The 20,420-nt window shown below is 36.8% G+C and overlaps 2 protein-coding genes across 2 annotated transcripts; both read left to right on the top strand.

Moving 5' to 3' along the window:
- Positions 1–25: 25 nt before the first annotated feature.
- Positions 26–14,334, top strand: LOC149035962 (transcription initiation factor TFIID subunit 2-like). The gene is made up of 32 exons (XM_089190230.1): positions 26–158; positions 279–333; positions 453–525; positions 656–767; positions 1,161–1,279; positions 1,573–1,670; positions 2,203–2,246; positions 2,607–2,715; positions 3,184–3,269; positions 3,714–3,935; positions 4,038–4,151; positions 4,485–4,584; positions 4,719–4,967; positions 5,510–5,602; positions 6,174–6,235; positions 6,398–6,509; positions 6,712–6,887; positions 7,375–7,507; positions 7,994–8,113; positions 8,640–8,780; positions 8,938–9,048; positions 9,517–9,602; positions 10,089–10,205; positions 10,583–10,660; positions 11,077–11,138; positions 11,417–11,486; positions 11,879–11,983; positions 12,250–12,349; positions 12,501–12,572; positions 12,838–12,916; positions 13,168–13,256; positions 13,383–14,334. The coding sequence occupies exons 1-32, from the start codon at positions 121–123 to the stop codon at positions 13,581–13,583; spliced, it is 3,426 nt and encodes a 1,141-aa protein (XP_089046356.1). The 5' UTR covers positions 26–120; the 3' UTR covers positions 13,584–14,334.
- A 744-nt stretch (positions 14,335–15,078) lies between these two features.
- LOC149035961 (uncharacterized) lies at positions 15,079–19,154 on the top strand. Its single transcript, XM_089190219.1, has 5 exons — positions 15,079–15,231; positions 15,754–15,778; positions 16,362–16,556; positions 17,164–17,445; positions 17,959–19,154. The coding sequence occupies exons 1-5, from the start codon at positions 15,160–15,162 to the stop codon at positions 18,399–18,401; spliced, it is 1,017 nt and encodes a 338-aa protein (XP_089046345.1). The 5' UTR covers positions 15,079–15,159; the 3' UTR covers positions 18,402–19,154.
- The last annotated feature ends 1,266 nt before the right edge of the window (positions 19,155–20,420 follow it).

Here is a 20,420-nt window from a genome sequence, read left to right as displayed (position 1 = left end):
CCCAGTCCTCCACCTTTTGTCTCCAAGAGCATGGTAACCAGTTGTTTCAAAATGGCGGCCAAATCAGTGGACAGCTAGAAAGAAAGCTTGGCTTGACTTGATTTTTTTCAGCCAGCAAAGATGAGAAAAGGAAGCGAGTCGCCGAGGAATTTTAAATTATAAGTGTCTTATTATATGACTCTCTTATCTTTTCGACTACCACACGTGTTTGGCATGGCAGATGGTGTTTTGTCGAATGCTTAATATTTACTTGTTATTTGCAATTGTCTTTTATATACGATTCACCAGACGCTGTGCATAACGTCGATAGATTTCAAGCGAAAATGTCTGTTTGTAAGTAAAAAAACTAATTAAATTACACATTTTGACAGATCAGAGTATGAGACTTATCCAAACAGAATGTTCACAACAAAATACATTTTACTTAGAATTACTTGTTTTGCTTGTTGTAGGGTTACGTAGAGCTGAGAATCCTACCTCTTACAAGCAACCTAACAAGAGTAAAGCTGAACTCAAAGCAATGCAATATCCTTTTAATATTTTTCTTGAGCGTATTATCTTCTTGCTGGCCTGAGGAAACAGGTTATTCTTAAATTAAACAGGTAAGGAGAGTGAGTGTAACAAAGGTCGTGTTTTGTACCTTGACTTGGTGAATGAATCATGCGAGTCTGTGTCCGGGATGAAAGGAGATCAGGGGAACATGACTGGTATGATGCTGGTTTTCAACTGGATGATCCAGGAAAAGTTGTCTGCCCAGATAACAAAAAGTAGGCTAACAGTAAACAAAGCTAAAGGTTCTTTACAATTCAGTTAATAAGTGACCCTAAGAATATGTTGTTAACTCACTGGTTCAGTTAAAATGCTTTAGAACATAGATGAAGGAGTGAACTGGTTTAACAACAAGGTTTAACTGTACCGAAAGTAATGTCTTTGCAGTTGTCACAAAATTATTGTAACAAAGATAACTCTCAACAAACTGTGTGTTGCAGAGGAAATGAATGGTCCCATCATGGAAGAATGTAAATTAGAGCTCTCACAGAATTTTCAGTCTATTCTCTACACTCTTGATAAAAGTGAGATGAAGACACTGAAATCATGTGCTACTAGTCTTTCATCCATTCTTTGCATTTCTTTTTATTAAAAACATTTTATTATGATAGGAGAAACCTGGATCATTTCTTGGCATGCATGCAGAGTTCTGTAAATGCTGTGGATCCTGAGACTGGTGGAGGGGAACTAACTGTTAGAATTCCAAAAGAAGTGTTGTCTTGTGCACATGGTAAGAATAATGATATGAAAATCTTCTGCTAGTACCTAGGTATACTTTTGGGCAGGTGAGGAGCACTGAAGGGTTAAATGTAGTTACTGCCTTGGTGAAGAACACAGCACAGTGACTCAGCCAGGGCTGGAATGTAGACCTCTCTAGCAAGAATCCAGTGAGCTAACCACTAGCTCACTCCTTATCTCTCTCACTCCTAAGAAGATATACTTCAGTTTATCATATTCTGGTGGAATATGTCTAATTGTACTAACTATTTGTTATTTTTATTCTTTACTTATTGTTTAATGAAGAAGGTAAACAGTTTCGTGTGAGCATTGAGTTTTCACTGGAGCATCCTTTAGGAGGAATACAATTTGTTATTCCCAAAGGTGAAGGTACCATGTCTCAGGTATGAAGTAGTTTTAATCTGTTTAGGGTATTACATAAATGCTGCCAGCTCCCCTCTTTTATTCAGATGCTCAACCAATATGCATCCAAAAAATTGTTGTTAACTTATAAATATTTTTTCAGTGTAAATCCCTGATTCACTGCCTCCCCTGGAATGAATCCCCCTTTGAACAATTGCCCCTTCTATTGATTTAAATTTCTGAGGACATTCAAGTACTGTGATAACAAAGGATGTGTAATTTTGATCATGTTAAATCAACCTCACCTCACCTTGGATATTTGTGGCGGCATTTTTACAGTCTGTGTGCATGTTCACTTTGGAACAAAAAAAAAAAAAAACCACACTTGTTAGAACTGAAGCATTAGTTTTTCATTTAAATACATAGTTTTTAAAATTTGTATACATGTTTTGGTTGTAAATGTATATCAGCCATAAAAAACATTGAATTAAGGGAGATCTCTATTGGTTTGTTCTGGCTATTCATGGTATTGATATCCACCAATTTGAACTATTTCTATATACGTTGTTGCAGCGGTCAGCTCACTTGTTTAGCTATGGTTGTGCAAATTCTTCAAGGTAAGCTTGACTTAATCATAGAATATGCTACTTCTATTGCTCTCACTGAGTAGTGTACAACTTTGGATGCTGTGTAGCTTTTGGTGAATTTGACCACCTGAGATAGAAGTGATCCTGCAACAATTTTGGCTATTAATTAACTATTCAGTTAGGAAACAGTGGAAGAGTTTTTTGAAGTCTCTCAATAATGTACAATACTATAATGGACATCAGAAAAGGCTGGAATTGTTACAGGCTAAAACATCCTTGACAAAATAATGACTGTATTTTTTGCTTAGTGGAAATTTATGGTGCGAGATCCTTTGTAACATTCTCCTTTGTACATTGAGTTGGCAAATATTGATTTGTGATCATTTGTAGGCTGTGGTTTCCTTGTGTGGATTGTTACTCTGAACTGTGCACATGGAACATTGACATCACTGTTGATAAAGACATGGTTGCTGTAAGCTGTGGTGATCTTAAAGAACAGGTTTGATGTCATAATTTATGTCAACTTTATAATTGAACTGATGTTGTTATGATTCATTTAGTAGTTTCCTTTGGTATTTGTAAACCTTCTCTACAGTGTAGATGCATTGCTGACGTGAGGGAAATTTTCTTCTTTGTTTTTTCTAATGCTGGGTACAGCATTCTGCCCAAACCGTGGGAAATTTTTCCACATTAAGAAGGGAAGGTATCAAGAAAACGTTTTGCAGGAATTCTGTGTTGGCTAAAGGAGACGAAATGTGTTCTTGGTGACTCACTGGAAAAAGTAATTGTGCTGAACATGATGTGATTTGCTCATTGAATAGATTTCTTTATTTCTATGTAGTGGTGTCATTCCCGTTTGATGTAAATCTTGGACTTCATATAAGCCATCATTCTTATGAAAATGTATACTGTTGTGTTGAATTCTGGGTATTTATTGGTTATTGAATCAGATGGTAATTGTTTATAGGTGTTGACTCCTGATGAAAAGAAGAAAACTTATCATTACATCCTCTCTATTCCTACCTCTGCTCCTAATATTGCTTTGGCTGTTGGGTAAGTCACAATTCATTTTACTTTGTCTTTCTGGAACAATGTATACTTCCCCCAACAAAACAGTTTTTGTTATTTTAGGCGTTAAGTTTCTTTAAACAAGCTTCCAAGGCTTTGGTTTTAATAACTTGATTTTGTTGTGTAAAGGTAGATACAGAGCTTGTACAGTGTCTTACATTCTTGAGAAGTAACAGAAATTTAGAGCTGAATGTTGAAGTACTTGAAAAATAGAGATAAATTGCTTTTAATAGTCTGGACTGTTTTCTGAGACACAACAACTTGATTGTTGGATGGATCTCACAACTGAATTTAAGTGTTTTAAAAGACTACTGGTATGTGATTTCAGTCAAAACCCTTAGTCCTGTACATAAAAATAATGTTTTGTGAAAAGGCTATCCAAGAGAAATGTTTATAGTATGTAATGCTGGAAAACCCTGTCTCTTGCAGACCATTTGAGATCCATGTGGACCCTGTTATGCCAGAAGTAACCCACTTTTGTCTTCCTGGTCTACGCCCAGTTCTCAAAAATGCCACAGCATTTCTCCATGAGGCATTTGAGTTCTATGAAGAATATTTAAGCTGCCGTTATCCATACACTTATTACAAGCAGGTCTTTGTAGATCAAGCCTATGACATCCTGTCACCATATGCATCCATGACAATATTTAAGTGAGTGCTGCCATTACAGTACTGTAACCTGTTGCAAGTTAAGAGAAAAAGAGATGATTTATTGTTGTACCTCATCAAAAAAAATTCTTTTTTTCATTCCAGCACTAGTCTTCTTCACTCCTCAAGAGTTATTGATCAGGGATTTGAGACTAGGAAGTATTTATCACAGGCATTAGCTGAGCAGTTCTTTGGATGTTATCTATGCATACAAACGTGGTAATTAGACACTAATTGGTTAACTTCAAATAATTATTAACATGTTCCCTTTTTTTTTAATTACAGAAGAATTTGATATAATTAAACCTATGTGTCCAACTTATGCTGTGGCTGTATTATCATGATGATTGTAGTCTGTGTTGTGAGGAACTTTTCATAAGTTATTGGGTTAAGCAAATATCAGAGTGCAAGAATCAACCAGACAGAGACAAGGACAGTCAAGTATGGCAGATATAGATCTGGTTACAAGGGACAAAATTAAAATCCAAATTTTTCTAGATGCAGAAACCATAATATAGCACTTTTGAATGAGAATTTGTTGTTTTTCTTTAGGTCAGATTTTTGGCTTTCAAGAGGTATATCTGGTTACTTGTTTGGTTTATTTATGAAAAAGATGTTTGGTAAAAATGAGTACAGACATTGGATAAGAGAGGTAAGTCAGTCTGTCATAGAGCCCGTTTGGAGCCTGTGCCTTATACTTCAATATCAAGTTGTGTTAACTGCCAGCAACCATTTGAAAGATAGGTTTGAAAAAAACAATGTGAAAATTGAATATGTTGTGCACAGGAATCCAAACAAGTTTGCCAGTATGAAATGCAGGGCCCAGGATTACCTCCTCTTCACAGTGCAGGAACATTATCGTCATCCAGTGTACAAGGCTCCTCCTCAGGTCAAGCACCAGAGTCCCCAGGTGGAGGGTCCCCTCATATGCATCCTCATCTGACTTCAGGGAAGAACCTGGAGATTGTTTGGAGCAAGTCACATCTTGTTATGAGAATGATTGAGATGCGAATTGGTCAGGAGCCGTTACTGCAGGTGCTTTATGTTCACTTTTGTAGTTTAATTAAGAGAATCTTATTTTGCAGCTTAAAATGATATACACACAAAACTTTTAGTGAAGGATGTCGTTTTGTTAAGGAATGTGCGCGGTAGGTAGGTAAGCTAACAAGAGTGCGCAGAAGCCAAGTGGCTTTTGGTGCTTTATTTTTTCCTGGTTTCCTTTCCTGGATGGCATGTCAGTCCATTGTAGGTTACCTTTGCACATTTTGCTAATGTCTGACACAGTTTCCTTGTACCCATTTGTGTGGGTGGGTGGAGAGAGTTAATGTGTTAATGAGTGTTTTCTCTATTTATAGTCAAATCTGGTAATAAGCAAGCCAGTATGTCTCTCAAAAGGAAAATATTATGCAGATCTATATTTTCTCAAGTGATCTGGAAAGGGCTCAAAGTAAAAATTTTAAAACCTTATGTGGAGGAGGAGATATGGATATTTAAAAAAAAAAAAAAAACAGTGTTGTTTGGGTAATCATGATGTACAGCAAAGAATTTAAGTTATGATGTTAGATTTTGTCTTACAGGTCTTCAACAAGCTTCTGTCTCTTGCTAACAGTGCAGCGCAGCCTAGGGCAGACTATAGTCTTTGGTCTAACCTCCTACTCTCCACCAGTGGGGTAATGCTAAACATGAATGTAAGACTGTCTAACATCTAATGTCAGTGGTAGTGTAAGTTATAAGTCAGAATATAAGTTGCAATTTGATAAAACCTAAAAGTTGCATAACTCTTTCAAGCAGTGATGGTGACAGTTAGAAAGGTAAAGGAAGTGATGATAATGATGTTTATGAAAATGGGATTAATGTTAAAATGTATTTTGAATTTATTGCTAAAAATGTATATTTAAGTTAAGTAGTTACCGTATTTACCCGCGGATAGGCCGCACTTTTTTCCCGGAAAAATGGGACCGAAATTGGGGTTGCGGCTTATACGCGGGTACAAGCATTTTGACACCTCATTAATATGCACGAGAACTCACGGTAGTACAGTAAATTGGCGTTTTAATGTTCGCTTTAAATTGTTCCTAACTTACAACACATACAACTACCGGGTACTCGACCTCAACAATTTTTTTTTTCCCATGAAAACCATTGAAAGTTTGGGGTGCGGCCAATACGCGGGTGCGGCCTATCTGCGGGTAAATACGGTATATTTATTTTAAAGTGGATTATTTTATTGTATTTTAACAGTTCCTCAAGTCAATATCTACAGTTTCTGGTAAAGATATCAATGTTTTTGTGGACCAGTGGATGTATCCTAATAGATAAGAATTGATTAAAAATAATCACCCTGTCTGCATCATTCAGTGCAGCAATTTCTATCAAGACACTCATGGTCATGGTATCCTCAGAAACTGAGAGAGAAATGTTTTCATTGGCAAAGTTTTTAGTCTTTTCCTTTAATAATGCTATAGTTGTCACAGTGGTGTGGCTAAATTCCATGGAAGCTTTGTGTTCAACAGGAAACGTAATATTGTAGAGCTTCAAATCAAACAGGATATGTCCAGAGGAACAGTTAAATATTTGGTAAGAGAAACACTTAAACTTTTAGCTCTATTGCAGATTTGTAATTATTCTATAGTGTTGGTTTGCGCTTCATCTTTCCTTTTGTAAAATTAATACAGACCTATTTCCATGGTAAAATAAGGAAACATGAATTTATTAAGGAATTATATTCCTACACTTTTTTCAACAAATATAAATCTTGGAGATTGTGTGTTACCCACAGGGACCTTTGACAGTGTGCATTCAGGAACTGGATGGATCATTCAATCACACTGTCCAGATAGAAGATGTTTATAGCCGCCATGAAATACCTTGTCATTCAAAAAGTCGCAGAAACAAGAAGAAGAAGATTCCACTGATGACAGGAGAGGAGGTGGACATGAATCTCGATGCCATGGAGTGAGCAAATATTTTCTTGCTTAATTTCATAGTCTAAGCTTGCACAATACATTTTTCCTTCATTTACCCTAATAGTTGGTAGACTTCAGCTTCAGGAATGTCTTGAGCAGACAGGAACATTGACCCTATCACTCTTGACATCTCAGTAGTTATACTCCTTACTGTCCTCTATACATTTTCTGTTTATTTGATTCTCAGAATTCAGTGCTAAAAGATAACCCTTAGTTGATATTTTTCTTATTCTCAGCACCTGTCTTCTTGACATTGCACATGTATTGGTACTGAAAGCAGAAATTATTTCTTGCCTTCTCCTAAGAGTGATAGGGTTATGCTGCATTGTAACAAGATGCCTTTGACAAGTTTCCTGTTAAAAAATTTTCATTTTTGGTTAAAAACAGAAAAGTAGAGAATGGGAAGTTTTTCCCAGCCTAGAATAAAACCACTGTTGACAAAAACTTAACTTTATTTCTCTTTAAACTGGAAACAGCTCTGATTCACCTGTGCTGTGGGTTCGTATTGATCCAGAGGTTAGTTGGTTGCGGTATGTTTCATTTGAACAGCCTGACTACATGTGGCAATATCAACTGCGGCATGAGAGAGATGTTATTGCTCAGAGTGAGGTATGTGTTAACAAATAACATTTCAATCTAAAAGCACCTTTTTTCGTTAAATTTTCTCAATGTGTTTTTTAACAGCAATGATTGTCATCATCTTGAGACACTTTGGAATACAAGATTTGAAATTATCAGCCTCTGGCTAACCAGGAACATGTTGAATGTACAGACGTTTTATCTCATTTGAATGAGTAATGAATAAAGAACTGCCAAAGTCATATACTTTAGAACAGAGGCAGATATAATGGTGGGCAACCTGAGCATTCAACACATATATCTGTTTTTTGTTTTGTTTTGTTATGGAAGATATAACAAGAAAATAGTCACTAGAATAAACAGCCTCTAACCAAGTTTAGACCAATTTATTTCTTCTGTTGTTGTTTAACTGTTAGTGTGTTACAAGCATGCACTGGCTATTGCATGCTCTCTTGACAAATATGTTCCTCAGCTATCTTAATGTACTAAATAATGACATTCAAAATGTACTTTTAGGCAATTAAGGCTTTGGAGCAATTTGCAACACAAGCAACAAGGCAAACACTGATAGATATAATAAACCAAAATGGATGCTTTTATAAAGTCAGACTTGAAGCTTGCTTTTGTCTTGCTAAGGTATGAAAAGATAGCAAAAATTTGAATCTGTTTATTAGAAAGTATTTCCATTTATTTAAGTTTCTCTCTAAAACCCTATCCATGTAATGTATAGTTAATCAGCTCAATGATTTAAAACTCAGGAAAAGAAGAATTTTCAGTTTTTACCCACATTTAGCTAAAGCTCTGTAGGCAGCTTAAGGGCTCTTTCATAATTCTGCTCATCTCATTGAGCTCATTCGCTCAACAGTGTCATATTCAAAAGCCTACTGGCCCAGTACTGCCAGGGACCCACTGTGGTTTCCGTAGCTTGATTTAACTAGGAAGATTGTTACTCATCATGGATTGATTTACAGTTCATTGCGATTACATGTAGTCCCCTCGTCAGTATTCTCTCACAGTTTTCAGGGTGAAGAGAGGCACTGTGAGAGTAGAGTGTCTTCCCCAAGAATACAGCACACTGTCTTGATCCCCATGGTTTATATTTCCTACTCCTTTAAAAAGAAAAAAAAACATCATTTTTTCCTTCCCTCTCCATCCAAAACAGGTTGCAACTGCTTGTGCTTCAAGTTGGCCTAGACACACAACCATGATTGGAATTTTCCGAGACATGTTTGGTTCACAGTCATGCCCTCACATCGTGAAGTACAATGACTTCACAAATTTCATCTCTTACTTCATACAAAAGGTTTGGTGTTATGTTCTTAACAGTATAATGAAGGGTGTTGGGTAGATTTTGTTGAGGAGTTAGGGAGTTGTGAAGGACTCTTTTAAGATAAGAAGTACAAACAATGCATTGTTATTCTGTGAATCAAGTTTCTAACTACATTTCTTGTTATGTCCAGGCTCTGCCAGTTGCTACTGCCTCTGTGAGAAATGTTCATTCCCAGTGTCCACGTGAAGTTTTACAGTTTATACTGGATTTGATTAAATACAATGACAATAGACTGAACAAGGTATCTTGTTTTGACTTCAGTTCTCACTGAGAAAAAATAGTTATTTTTTTCAGCATTTTATGTTTTTTTCATCGCACTTAAGCAGTTTTTTCATCTTCACCACTGCTCAAGTAGTGTTCATCACTGCAAAGATCACTTTCATATTAACTTAGATACTAGCATGTTGATCAACAAGAACCTTGTAAAAGTCACAATTTAGAAATCTGTTGATGTTCTTCTCCATGATGCAGTTCATTTTGAAATAACCTTTTATAGGTATTTCAGTCAGGAAACAGGGTGTTGCAGTTCTGTACCCCACAGGAAAAAGGTCGAAGAGTTTTGGACCTGTCTCAAGCCTTCCCCCCTTTTTCTCACTGTGCATGCAGCTCCCTGCACCAACCCATCACTTGGACATGCTTATCCAAAAATAAATGATTTTTATAGAGTCACTGTAAAAAAAGTATTTTGTATTGTTTGCTATTTTTATAGTACACAGATAGCCATTACAGAAGTGCCCTCATTGATGCACTGGCCAGTACCGTTACTCCTGGTGTCTCTGTAGTTACCACAAATAGGCATGTACATATCTCCCTTAAGTTTGATCTAGATTTACTGAAATGAAAGTTATTTTCTCTACAAGCAAAAAAGAATAAAGAATTCTCAATTCTTCTCTTTTACCTGAGACACTTTCCACAATCCACATGATTACTGCAATTCCAAAACTTAGTATAATTTCACAGTTGATTATAGGGAACTAACTGCTATAACAAGTCAATATGCTATTACAAGTCATATCAAGAGCTTACCTTTGAGCTAACACGTTCTTCATTTGTCATCATATGTTTGTTGCATGATGTGTTACAATTACGAAGTGATAGTACACGTTGATCACTCCATGGAAATATAACAAGACACCGATAGAGTAGGCCACTTCTATCTCTGTCAGAAACTTCATTTTCTTTCCGATAAGGACAAACAAAATTTACATCAATTGTTGTTTTTTATTTTTGCATATGTGTTCTTTGATTGTTCGTTATTATAACGTTTTCATTGTTTTCTAGTCATGGCAGTACAGTGGTCAAGTTAACAGAAGAAACACAACTAATCCTAGGCGAGGTGACTCGCCAGCTGAATTTAGAAAAGTTACTTCCAACTTACAGATACGTTGTGTCTGTAAGGTGAGTGTGGACATTTCTTAAAAGATATAAAAAAACCCGCCAGTAACACATAGTTTTAGAGATCACGTGCTCCAAAGGCCAAACAATCAAATTCATGAAAACTGGAGGCTGTGTGCGTGAGAATTGAGCTTACATTGCAGCTTTTCCGTTCATGCCCACCAGTTACATTGTGGTTGTTGATTAAATTAAAGGCAGAGGAAACCATGACTAAGTGATTGGTTTTACTTTTGCATCTGATTGGTTGAGAGGTTGCCACGTGTTTACTAGACCAATCACAAAGCGCATTCAAAGCCAATGTTTCTTCGGATGACTTTTGACTCTCAGTCGAAACTTGCTCTAAGGTCGCTGTTATAAGTTAAATGTTATCTCTCTCGCAGCTGCCTAAAGGCGCTAAGAGTTCTTCAAGTCAATGGTCAAATCCCGTCTGACCCTGCTGCATTTGAATACTATGCCAGGTGGGTTTTTTCAAAGCAAGTGTATTCAATTAGTAGTTGAAATTGGTGGCCATTCGTAGCTCTCTTTATCTCGTCCAAGGGTCAACTTGAGAGATGGAAATAGAGAGACCTTGGGAACTACAACCTTAGTTACAAGGGTTGAAAAACTGTGCTGTTCGTAGTTTTTGCCCCTCCCCTCCCCTCCCCTCCCCTCCCCTCCCCTCCCCACAAGTGCTACGTTAAGTGGACAATTTCAAGTCACAGAGGTCTACATTTTGTCAATATCCAACATTGAAAGGTGGATGTGTGTGTCGTGACTTATTCGTAGGTTTTTTGGTCAAACTGGATATTTCAAAAATTTCCTTGCTGAGTTTGTCCAAAATTATAGTTTGAACGTTTTTCTATTTTGACATATTCTGTTTCTATTCCTTGTCCAGCTATGGTCATTTTGAAGATATTCGACTGGCAGCTATTGAGTGCCTTGTGGATCTCTCCAAATGTGAGTTGCCATACCCAACCATCTTTGTTCCCCTCCGGCTGATTTTTCATCTAAACCTTTTTTCCTTGAAAAATTGTTAGTTTAAAAGTTTCTTTCCAATTAACAACAATTTCCAACGACTCAAAACATTTCAAAAGAAGGCTGACTGCTCCTCTGTTTAGTTTAAAATTAATTGCTCTTGGTTTGTTTGTATTTGGAAACGATTTTACCAACATTCCATCTCCCCAAAAGATGGTGTTAAACGTCGCGAGAATATTCTTTTATTCTTGATTTTTCAGCCGAGAACCTTGAAAGAGGAATGATTTACTTGATTGGTCTTATTGAGAGAGACCCGGTTCCATTTATCAGGTTTGTATCAACTTTGATTGTTGGTCTGAAGCAAAATCTTCAAACCTAATTATTCCTTTTACCGGCCACACGCTTTACGTGAAAAAATCTCCTCTTCAATTCTCTATTGTTGTGTAAGCTCGTGCATCTGCAGTGAGAGATGTTGAATCTGGATTCGCCTTTGAGACTTTGTGATTTACGTGAAACTTCTCCTCACAGTTTCAGTTCATTATATTGCAAACAATTGATGATTATAGACAAGCGTATCTGCTAGAGGTTGTTATCTTCATAGAACTGACTCTAAATGCTCCTTTAATTTACCAACTAATAAGTTGCAGTTGGAAAGTGGAATAGCCAATCAGATCTTGAGAGTTAATTGGGTAAATTGATTGTGCACAACCTTTTTTTTACAGACACTACACTCTTTGTTCACTCACAAAGAATCCTCCATTCTCACGCAAATCAGAATCTTCTCTGAACAATCTGGATCTTGTGGAATCCTTGTGGCGGTTAATCAAGTGAGTGTTGCCAAGCGCTAACCATGAATCTCGGGTTACCACTCATTTATTTGTTATTACACATTTCCTTTATAATTTAGACGGTTCCGTCCAACATCGGGTGGCTTTGTCCGATTTCGGGTGGTTCCGTTCAATGATGGACGGGTGGTATAATTTCTAAATTCACAATATGATTTTTTGGTATTTTTTCTTTATCCTGCGATTGCTTCTCTGTACAACTCTTCCTTTTTCATCTTTAATTATTTTTGGTTTATTTCTCTTCTTAGTACCAGTTCCTCAGTTGATGCTCGACTCAGACGAGATGGAGTGGAGCTGTATAATGCATTATGGGGCCGGCTGACACCTGGCTGTGTTCCTCCTCAGGGGGTGAGTGTAAGGCAACTGTAAGTAAAGAAGCGAATAGAATGTGAAGTAGACGGTTCGGCGACTAGTTAAAGGCATCGGGTAAAGTCTTCTGGGGTGTCAACTTTTCATTTATTATCTCAATGACGTTTTTTTTTAATGGTTTATCTTGTAGATGGGCATCGTTATAGATCTGAAGGAAAGGAAAATAATGAGCCGGTCTCCTCTTCCACCACCAGCATCCCCGGTGAGTTATAAACAATCGTCACAATTGACTCACTGACTCTAATTTTTCACCTCTACTTTAAAGTAAACAAAAGTTTTAGTTTCTTCTCTTTTAAAGGTCATCGTGTTTTTTTGCTTGTGCCATTTTTTTTTTATTAGATGACTTTTAAAACGTCTCGAGAGAAGCGCTGTATTAAATAGACCTACGTTATGAAACTTGAGTTCCAGTGAGGAATTTCGCCAACAAATTAGTTCATGTTTACGTTTTTATGTCATCCGTGATGCAGGGATCTGTCAGCGGTGAAGAATCAACAACATCAAAGAAAGGTCAGAAGAGAAAAGCTTCCAGAGCAACGTCGCCTTCAGGTAAAAAAAAACACACACTTGAATATTTAATCTAAAATTGATTACCGTGTTTCCTCTTAGTAATTTCTTTACATCGATCAGCAAACAAGGGTTGAGAAAATACAAACCTTACAGCGGAAGAGTAATATCTTGACATAACAATATATTCTCTTATTGGGAATTTACAAGGAAGTGTGCAGCAGCTAGAAGGGAAGGGAAGGGAACAGTTAACCTGTCCTCGAAATTGAAATGGTTTCCATCTTTTTCACTAGAGTTAAGTCATCTTGACTCCCAGCCTGGTACACCTGTGAGTGTTGAGTCTGCTAATTCTGAGGCCAGCAAACTTCGTTTGAAGATTAAGGTATGTAGCTAATAGTCAAGCACTTCGGGAGGAGTCCCCAGGATCCTCCCTGGAAAGAATGCTTACTTTGCCTTTTTACCTACCAGTTCATGAGGTAGTTTTGTGTTACATCCTTTTTGATTATAGATTGGAGGAGAGGAGAGTGGCACTGAAAGTGGAGGAGAGACTCGAGTAAAACCAGCCCTTGAGCCTGGTGCCCCAACTCACAAGAAACACAAGAAGAAGAAAAAGAAACACAAAATTAAAGACGAGCGAGAAAAAAGGAAACTGAGCACGAGTAGCAGTAACTACGACTCACCACTGATGTTCGACGCCAGTCTCCCTTAGGATTTAAATGAAAGGGAGCCTAGGTCTGGAACTAGGAATTAATTAAGTGATTATGAGGAGTCACTGAAAACTCATAGGAGACTCTAGTAACCCTCTGTAAGTTCGAAATGATGAAGTCGCCATTGCTTTTAGTTTTGCATCTGATTTGTCAGGTTGTGGTGGAAACCCATGGCAATCATACTTTCTACACTCAAGAAGAAATTATTCATCTGTGGACAAATGAAAGTTGTAAACCAAGATTTAAAGTCGTTCAACGTTGCTGATTGACTTTTTTAAGTTATCTAATGGTAACTCAGTTACAATATCGTTATCATCGGATAAAGAAACACTGTGTCGAGAGAAGAGCATAACTAAGTTTGGATGTTTCAGTATTTTAAACACCAAGATAGCCTTTGGAATCTGTTGAAATTTCTATACAAACATCTGATATTCTCAAGAAGTTTAAAAGAACCTTTTAATCGAAATTGTACGAAAATTTTCCGGCTGCCGAGTATACAGCCACAGTGTAATTTCATATTCTGATTTCTTCCTATTGGGCCTTTACCTTTAATTCTCCCTTTTTTCTGAACCAGCGTCGTTCCAGTTAGACGTAACGTAACATGTGCTCGAAACCGGGCGACCACCTTTTCTTGGCACATGTTTGTATGTACAGTCAGTGGATCTTTACAACTTTGTAATTGGTGGTGAGAGTTAGTTACAACAAGAACTGTTATCTTTTGTAAGTAAGAATAAAAACAATATTGAATACATTGGAAACCAGAGTTTGAATTAATCATCCAAAAGTAAGGATAATTCGGGACATGCTAATGCGAGATATGTTTCAGTTAAAATTGACCTCTGCCAAAGTAAAGACAACATGGTCAATGTCTTGATTTCAGATATTCTCTACAATGGCGGAGATAACAATCATATCGTTATCAGAATATACTCTTTAGACGGACATTTTATCCCCTGGCAGTTTTCCTAGAAAATTTCTATGATGATAAAATCGCTAGAAGCTGTATTTTGTTACATTGGTTATAATAACCATATTAAGGTCGTAGGTGCGACTCCTGTGGAAAGCACTCCGAGTTCTCCTTCTCCAAGTTAGTATGCCTGTCTCCTTCACTGAATAACTTCTTTTTTCACTTAAACACAAGCAGACCCAAAAAAATTCACCATCTTCGTTTACATCATCAACGTGGAGAAGAAAAAAAGCACATTGGAGAGCTAAGATAATAAGATCTTAGAATGTCAATGAAAGTTGTAAAAAGTAATAAATTTTTAAATTTCAGTCGCCTTCCCCTATCTCCCCTCCCTTTCCGCTACACTGACCCACCAATTCCAGCTTGTTCCAAGCGCCCTTATAATTTATTACGAAAGGTATGCTCGTTTGTAATTTTCTGCTGTCATTCCAAGCGATTCCGAAAGGTCTGGTTGTTTTCATAGGAGGAAAGGAACCGTAAATCACTGTCCCCACCTCAGGATAGCCGTCTGACTTGATCCCAGTACTACTCGGACAAAGACAGTCAAGAAAAAATACCGTAGTTGCCATATCATCTTCCAAACAACAGCGGGAAATCTATATCTGTGAAAGATGAGGGGTGAAAACTGGCTTGTTTTCATGTTAGTGCTGTTCATCTTCGAGATATTTTGCCTTCATATTATGGTATGTTTTATTATGACTGTTTTTCTTGGTTGTATTTGTTTTGCAAACGATCACAAATATCTATACGTGCCATTACACTGCACTACGACTTTTTAAAGTTGTTATTAATTAAAATTAAAATTTGTCGAATAGCTTGCATTTCAGAGTATAAAGCGCTCCTTCCTTTGATTTGTGTACGTCCAAGGTTCTTTTGGTATACATTTCACTTTCCCTGTCTCACCTTAGAGGTGATAGATCAAATCATCGCTCCTTGCCCCTGTGATCTATATCAGATCAGCTGAGGACGATGAGGAAGATACTCCATTTTAGATTACACTCAGACGAGACACATCAGAAACGCAACCTCATATCTGATGGCTAAAACACCTTTGAATCAGCGAATTTAACTTGTTATGATGATGTTACATTATATTTGGGTGCGTGGGTGCGGAATCAGAACTCATTCTCTCACAGTTTTGCAACTACCCACATTGACATATGTGGAAACAAACTGAAATGTTATTTCTCTATTCTTCATTTTAGGGAAATGATATATATTCCATGTCCAGTAAGTGGAAGATTTTCCATTTTCATGCAGTAATACACGTAATCCCCATCTTCTGAGCTGTAGCTAGTGTAAAGTTCTCTTGCAATATATATATTACTAAGTACTTTGATTCACATTCATCACGCAATCCATTGAGCAGTTGTCTTCTGTACTCATCAGTAATTTTCTGCTTCCCAACGGGTACTAACTTTTAGCATGTTTGGTTTATTAAAACTTCGCTGAAAGTCCTAGTTCCATTATTTTTTTAGCATTTACTCTCCAAAAGATGTCACATGTTTGTTGTAATATGGCGTCATATCTGTGCGAAATTATAGCACACTTAACGGGACGTCCTTTAATTGTTTTATCTTATGATTCACCAAACACTGATTAATATTTTATGTTCACAATACAGACCTCACTCCAGTCAGGTTTATTATAAAATGAGTTCCACTAGATCAATATCCAGTCCAGGAAGTGGGAAGCAGTACTTCTTATTACAATGTTATTTGGTGTTAAAGGAATTGATACCAAACTGGAAGAATATCAAAGATATTGATAGACATCAGCAAGTTCCCTAATTATCTGGTGATGATTTTTGCAGACATTCCTCAGCCATCTGCAGAATTCCCCATCGTACTCTTTAATGAACTAGATTATCAAACTTCCTCTCAAAATGATTACACTCGGCTTAAAGAAGAAGAATACCATGTATGGGGTCAAACAGTTGGGGATGAGAAAAGAGAATTCCGCTATCGATCAGTAATAGTGATGCCAGGAAGGACACTCACATTTAAAGGTAAATAACTTTGTGTATGTGAATTACTCATAGATGATATTTTATGATAACTTGATGTTTTGTAAGTTTTAGGATACTCACTTCTATAGACCACTATAATGATCACTATATCCAGAACAAAGCATGTTATTTCTCCTTACAGTATCAGCCCATACATTAAGGTCACAAGAATAAAGGAAATGATCACCAACTAAACAAGCTCTTGATTGCTTAAAAAAATTCTCCTTGTCAGCACCCTAGGAACTGCACAGAGAACACCAAGGCAAATTAACATAATGATGTTAGGGTGGAAAGAGGTAGAGATTTTGAACCAACTCCATTGAGTCACAGTAATAATTATTTGATGCATGGTTAGAACTCTAGATATAACTGTTAACCCTTTAACTCCCATGAGTGACCAGGACAGAATTTCTCCTCACAATATCAATACAATATCAACCAAATAAGTGATGACATTAAAGAAAACTATCAATTGAGGGTTAATTAATTGATCCAATACTAAATTCTCTGAAGTAACATTATAAGAATTGTATGGTTGACAGTAAGGAGAATTACAAATTTGATCTTGGAGTTAAAGGGTCAATTGCCAACTTTTTCATAATTGCAGCTGGCTTTCTGAGTGGAAACAAATTTACATCCTCCATCTATAACATCACAAACATTTCAAATATCCACCTGTGGATGTTTGATAACCAAGATGTCGGTGGCTCCTCCGGGATCTGGTACACACAGTGGCCTCACTGGGAGATGAACTTTGCCCTTAAGTTAGAGCCATGTCCTAACTGTTCACGTCCAGACTGTGGCAACAAAACCTGCTATTTTGGTACATGTGGAATAAGTGGAGAATGTCAGTGCATTACTGGCTATTCAGGAGAAAACTGTACTACAAGTATGTTTATTGACTCCTTCTCTGAAAATTAGACTCACTTACATGTAATATCACACCAAATAAGACATTTTATGCAGCGCTTAGTGAAAACATGCATCATTTGTTGTAATAATGGTACAAAGTTTAATGTAGCCAGGTGTTGCTTCAGCATGGAAAATTGAAAAATCAAAGACTTTTGTAAAGGATTTTGGAGGGTATGTCTTTTACTGTGAGACAACTCTTTATTAATGTGAATAGTTTCAGGCTGTTTGATGGTGATTTGTGTTAGACTGAATAGGAACTATTAGAGCACTTACTAGTTTGACTACTTTCTTTAGTGCCATGTTGATTCACAGTCTCTAATCTTAACAATGAATTCAGTTTGGTTGCCATTCTGTGCTACATCAGGGTGACAAACGCAGTTTTCTAATTTTTACCTTAGACCAAAAGTGGAGGTATACTAAAAACAACAAGATTTTGAAAGTTTCATTGTCAGTTTGATAACGTTATTGTTGTCATTTTTTTTTCTCATAGGACCTACTGATCTTGAGAAGTTTCCATCAATTCAATACCCTCTTATCTTGTTTCCTGGAACGTATTTTCAAGGAGCACCGAAGAAAGTTGAACCAGATGCTTTTGAAGTTTTTGCCCGAAACAGCCAGAGTAAGTTGTTATATACTTATCAGTCCATGCGAATTCTGTTCCAAAGGAAGATTACTTTCTCTCGTGTGGACCACAATGCTGAGGTGGAACTTCCTATTGGACGAGACATTGAAGATATTCCATTGTTCATGATTATGAATGAAGATGTAGGAGATGAGCTGTGGATTAACTATTCACCAGCAATAGAACTAAGCTTTGCTGTTAAAGTTGAAGACAATCCTGCTTGTACTAATTGCAGTAATGTTGGTGGTAGTTGCTTTAATGGAAGCTGTGTCTGCCTCCCAGGATATGGAGGAGAAAACTGTGATAGCTAGTGCAGTATGATTAGTATGTTCTGATGGGCCTCTAACTTTTCAGTCCACTATGTATTGTACACTTTGGTTGCCAGTAATGAAATGTTGTCACCCACTGTTTCAATAACCCAAACCAGGATAGTTATTAGAGTCACTTGCACTCTCTGCTTATGACTCCAATACAGTCACAACCACTGATAACAGTCCTTTTCAAGGCAATCTTAACCTCTAACCCTGGTGATGAAACTTGAGGGTCCATTGTTACTCCTGTGTGGAAACCCTTAGTTGTATCTATAGTTTCAGTTTCATGTACCAAACCAGCACTATATACCTCAAGTATAACAAAACATTGAACCATAACCATTGAATTACCATTGTGTATAATGATTTTTTATTTATTGCTATTTATTTGATGATTGATTTGTATTTAATAGTTTTTTTCTCTTTTTTATACTCCTGAAGCATGGGTTATTTTTTTAGCTTTATTTCCACAGCTTCTTCACTTTTATATGTAAGAGCTCTGATCTTTTATTTTATGAGATCCTTTTTCTCAGCTTATTTTAAAGTTCTGTTTCTTAAGTGGTTGTAGTGATAAAATTTGAAAATTAGTTAGTGCAAGTTCAATGGTACATAATTTTTGATATTATGCTTTGAAAATGCACTGTTTTCAAACCTAGTTGTATATTTGATTAGGCTTGTTTGATATGTTTTTTTATACTTTTTTTATAGACATTCATGTTTCAAATTTTGTTAATAAATTGTATTTTTCCATAATGTCTTCTGGATTGAGTGAATTCAGTAAATGGTACAAACTACTACTTTTGATCCTGTTGATCATGAAGGACATTTTTGTCAGTGAAAATTCCAGCATTTGGTTTAAAATTCTATATTCTAGAGAGGTAAAAAAATAAATGTTGATCTCTCAGTTCGGACGTGCGTTATGATTGGTCAATTTCACGGGCCGTATTTCCCTCCACGGCCCGCTAAATTCAAAAGGCAATTTTAATTGAAATCTTTCTAAATCTTCCTAAAGCCCATAAAATAGTCCAGACCAGCAAATGATCAGTAAACGAAAAGAAAGCTGTAAATCCCTTATGTAATTTCCCAGAAACTCAATGGTTTCTTAGTCATCAATACCAGGTGAGCAAATTTTTCTCCAATAAAGTATTGATCAAATCAGTTGGAGAGAGGAAGAGGATGAAAACCGTGGCTGGTTATGTATTTGAAAGATGAAGTAGTTTTCTTTGAGAATTCATCAACTTTAGAGGAAAAAGACAATAAGAAAAAAACTTTCACCCGCATGAATCTCACCCCTCCCCACATTATCATTTTGAATACTATTGGCGAGGCCCGCGGAATGTTTGATTTAAATTGCAAATATATATTTTTACACATATTGACGACTCGGTATATTCACACGCGGAGCGCAAAACTTTGCTTGGTTGCTTGGTTTTAAAGTTGCTCTTCGTAAATCAAAGTTTTGGTCAGAAAAATCGTCTTCTAACATATCCCAGACGTTATAATGTCTGACAGATGAAGTTCAAATGTTGCTGGAAAGAGAAGATTCTATGTTTGGTGTGTAACTATCCCCGCACAAAGGTTACAACAAGCAACGACAAGACAACTGAGTTAAGTTGCAAACTGGCCAAAGTCTGGACATCCGTGAGCTCAAGTAAGATATTAGGTTTTCACTTTTGCTCGTTAATATCATTAATGTAAGTTTATGACAATCTTGTGAACTCGTCCCTCTGTCCCGTCTACTTAAAAAAGGCAAAACAGGGCGCCATTAGCTACTGCAGTAATGAATCGCCGTCATATTTCATCTCAGTTCTGTGAAATATTTATTTCTTATCTAAATTAAATTTTTGCTTATGGGTTATTGCAGAAAAATTCAGTATTAAGATTACTTATTAATTTGTGTGTCCAGGTTTAAGAAAGCCGGGCAATACTAAACTGTGAGTGGGTGATAGAAAAGCTGAAGGGGGGAGTGGGGGGAGTACCACGATGACGCCATGATTCCATCTTGAGCAATTAGCGATA

Source organism: Pocillopora damicornis, chromosome 12 (assembly GCF_964200805.1).
Source record: "Pocillopora damicornis chromosome 12, jaPocDami1.2, whole genome shotgun sequence".
Classification (NCBI taxonomy): domain Eukaryota; kingdom Metazoa; phylum Cnidaria; class Anthozoa; order Scleractinia; family Pocilloporidae; genus Pocillopora; species Pocillopora damicornis.
The sequence above is the reverse complement of the archived record's forward strand: the minus strand, read 5'-3'. Positions and strand labels throughout refer to the sequence as shown.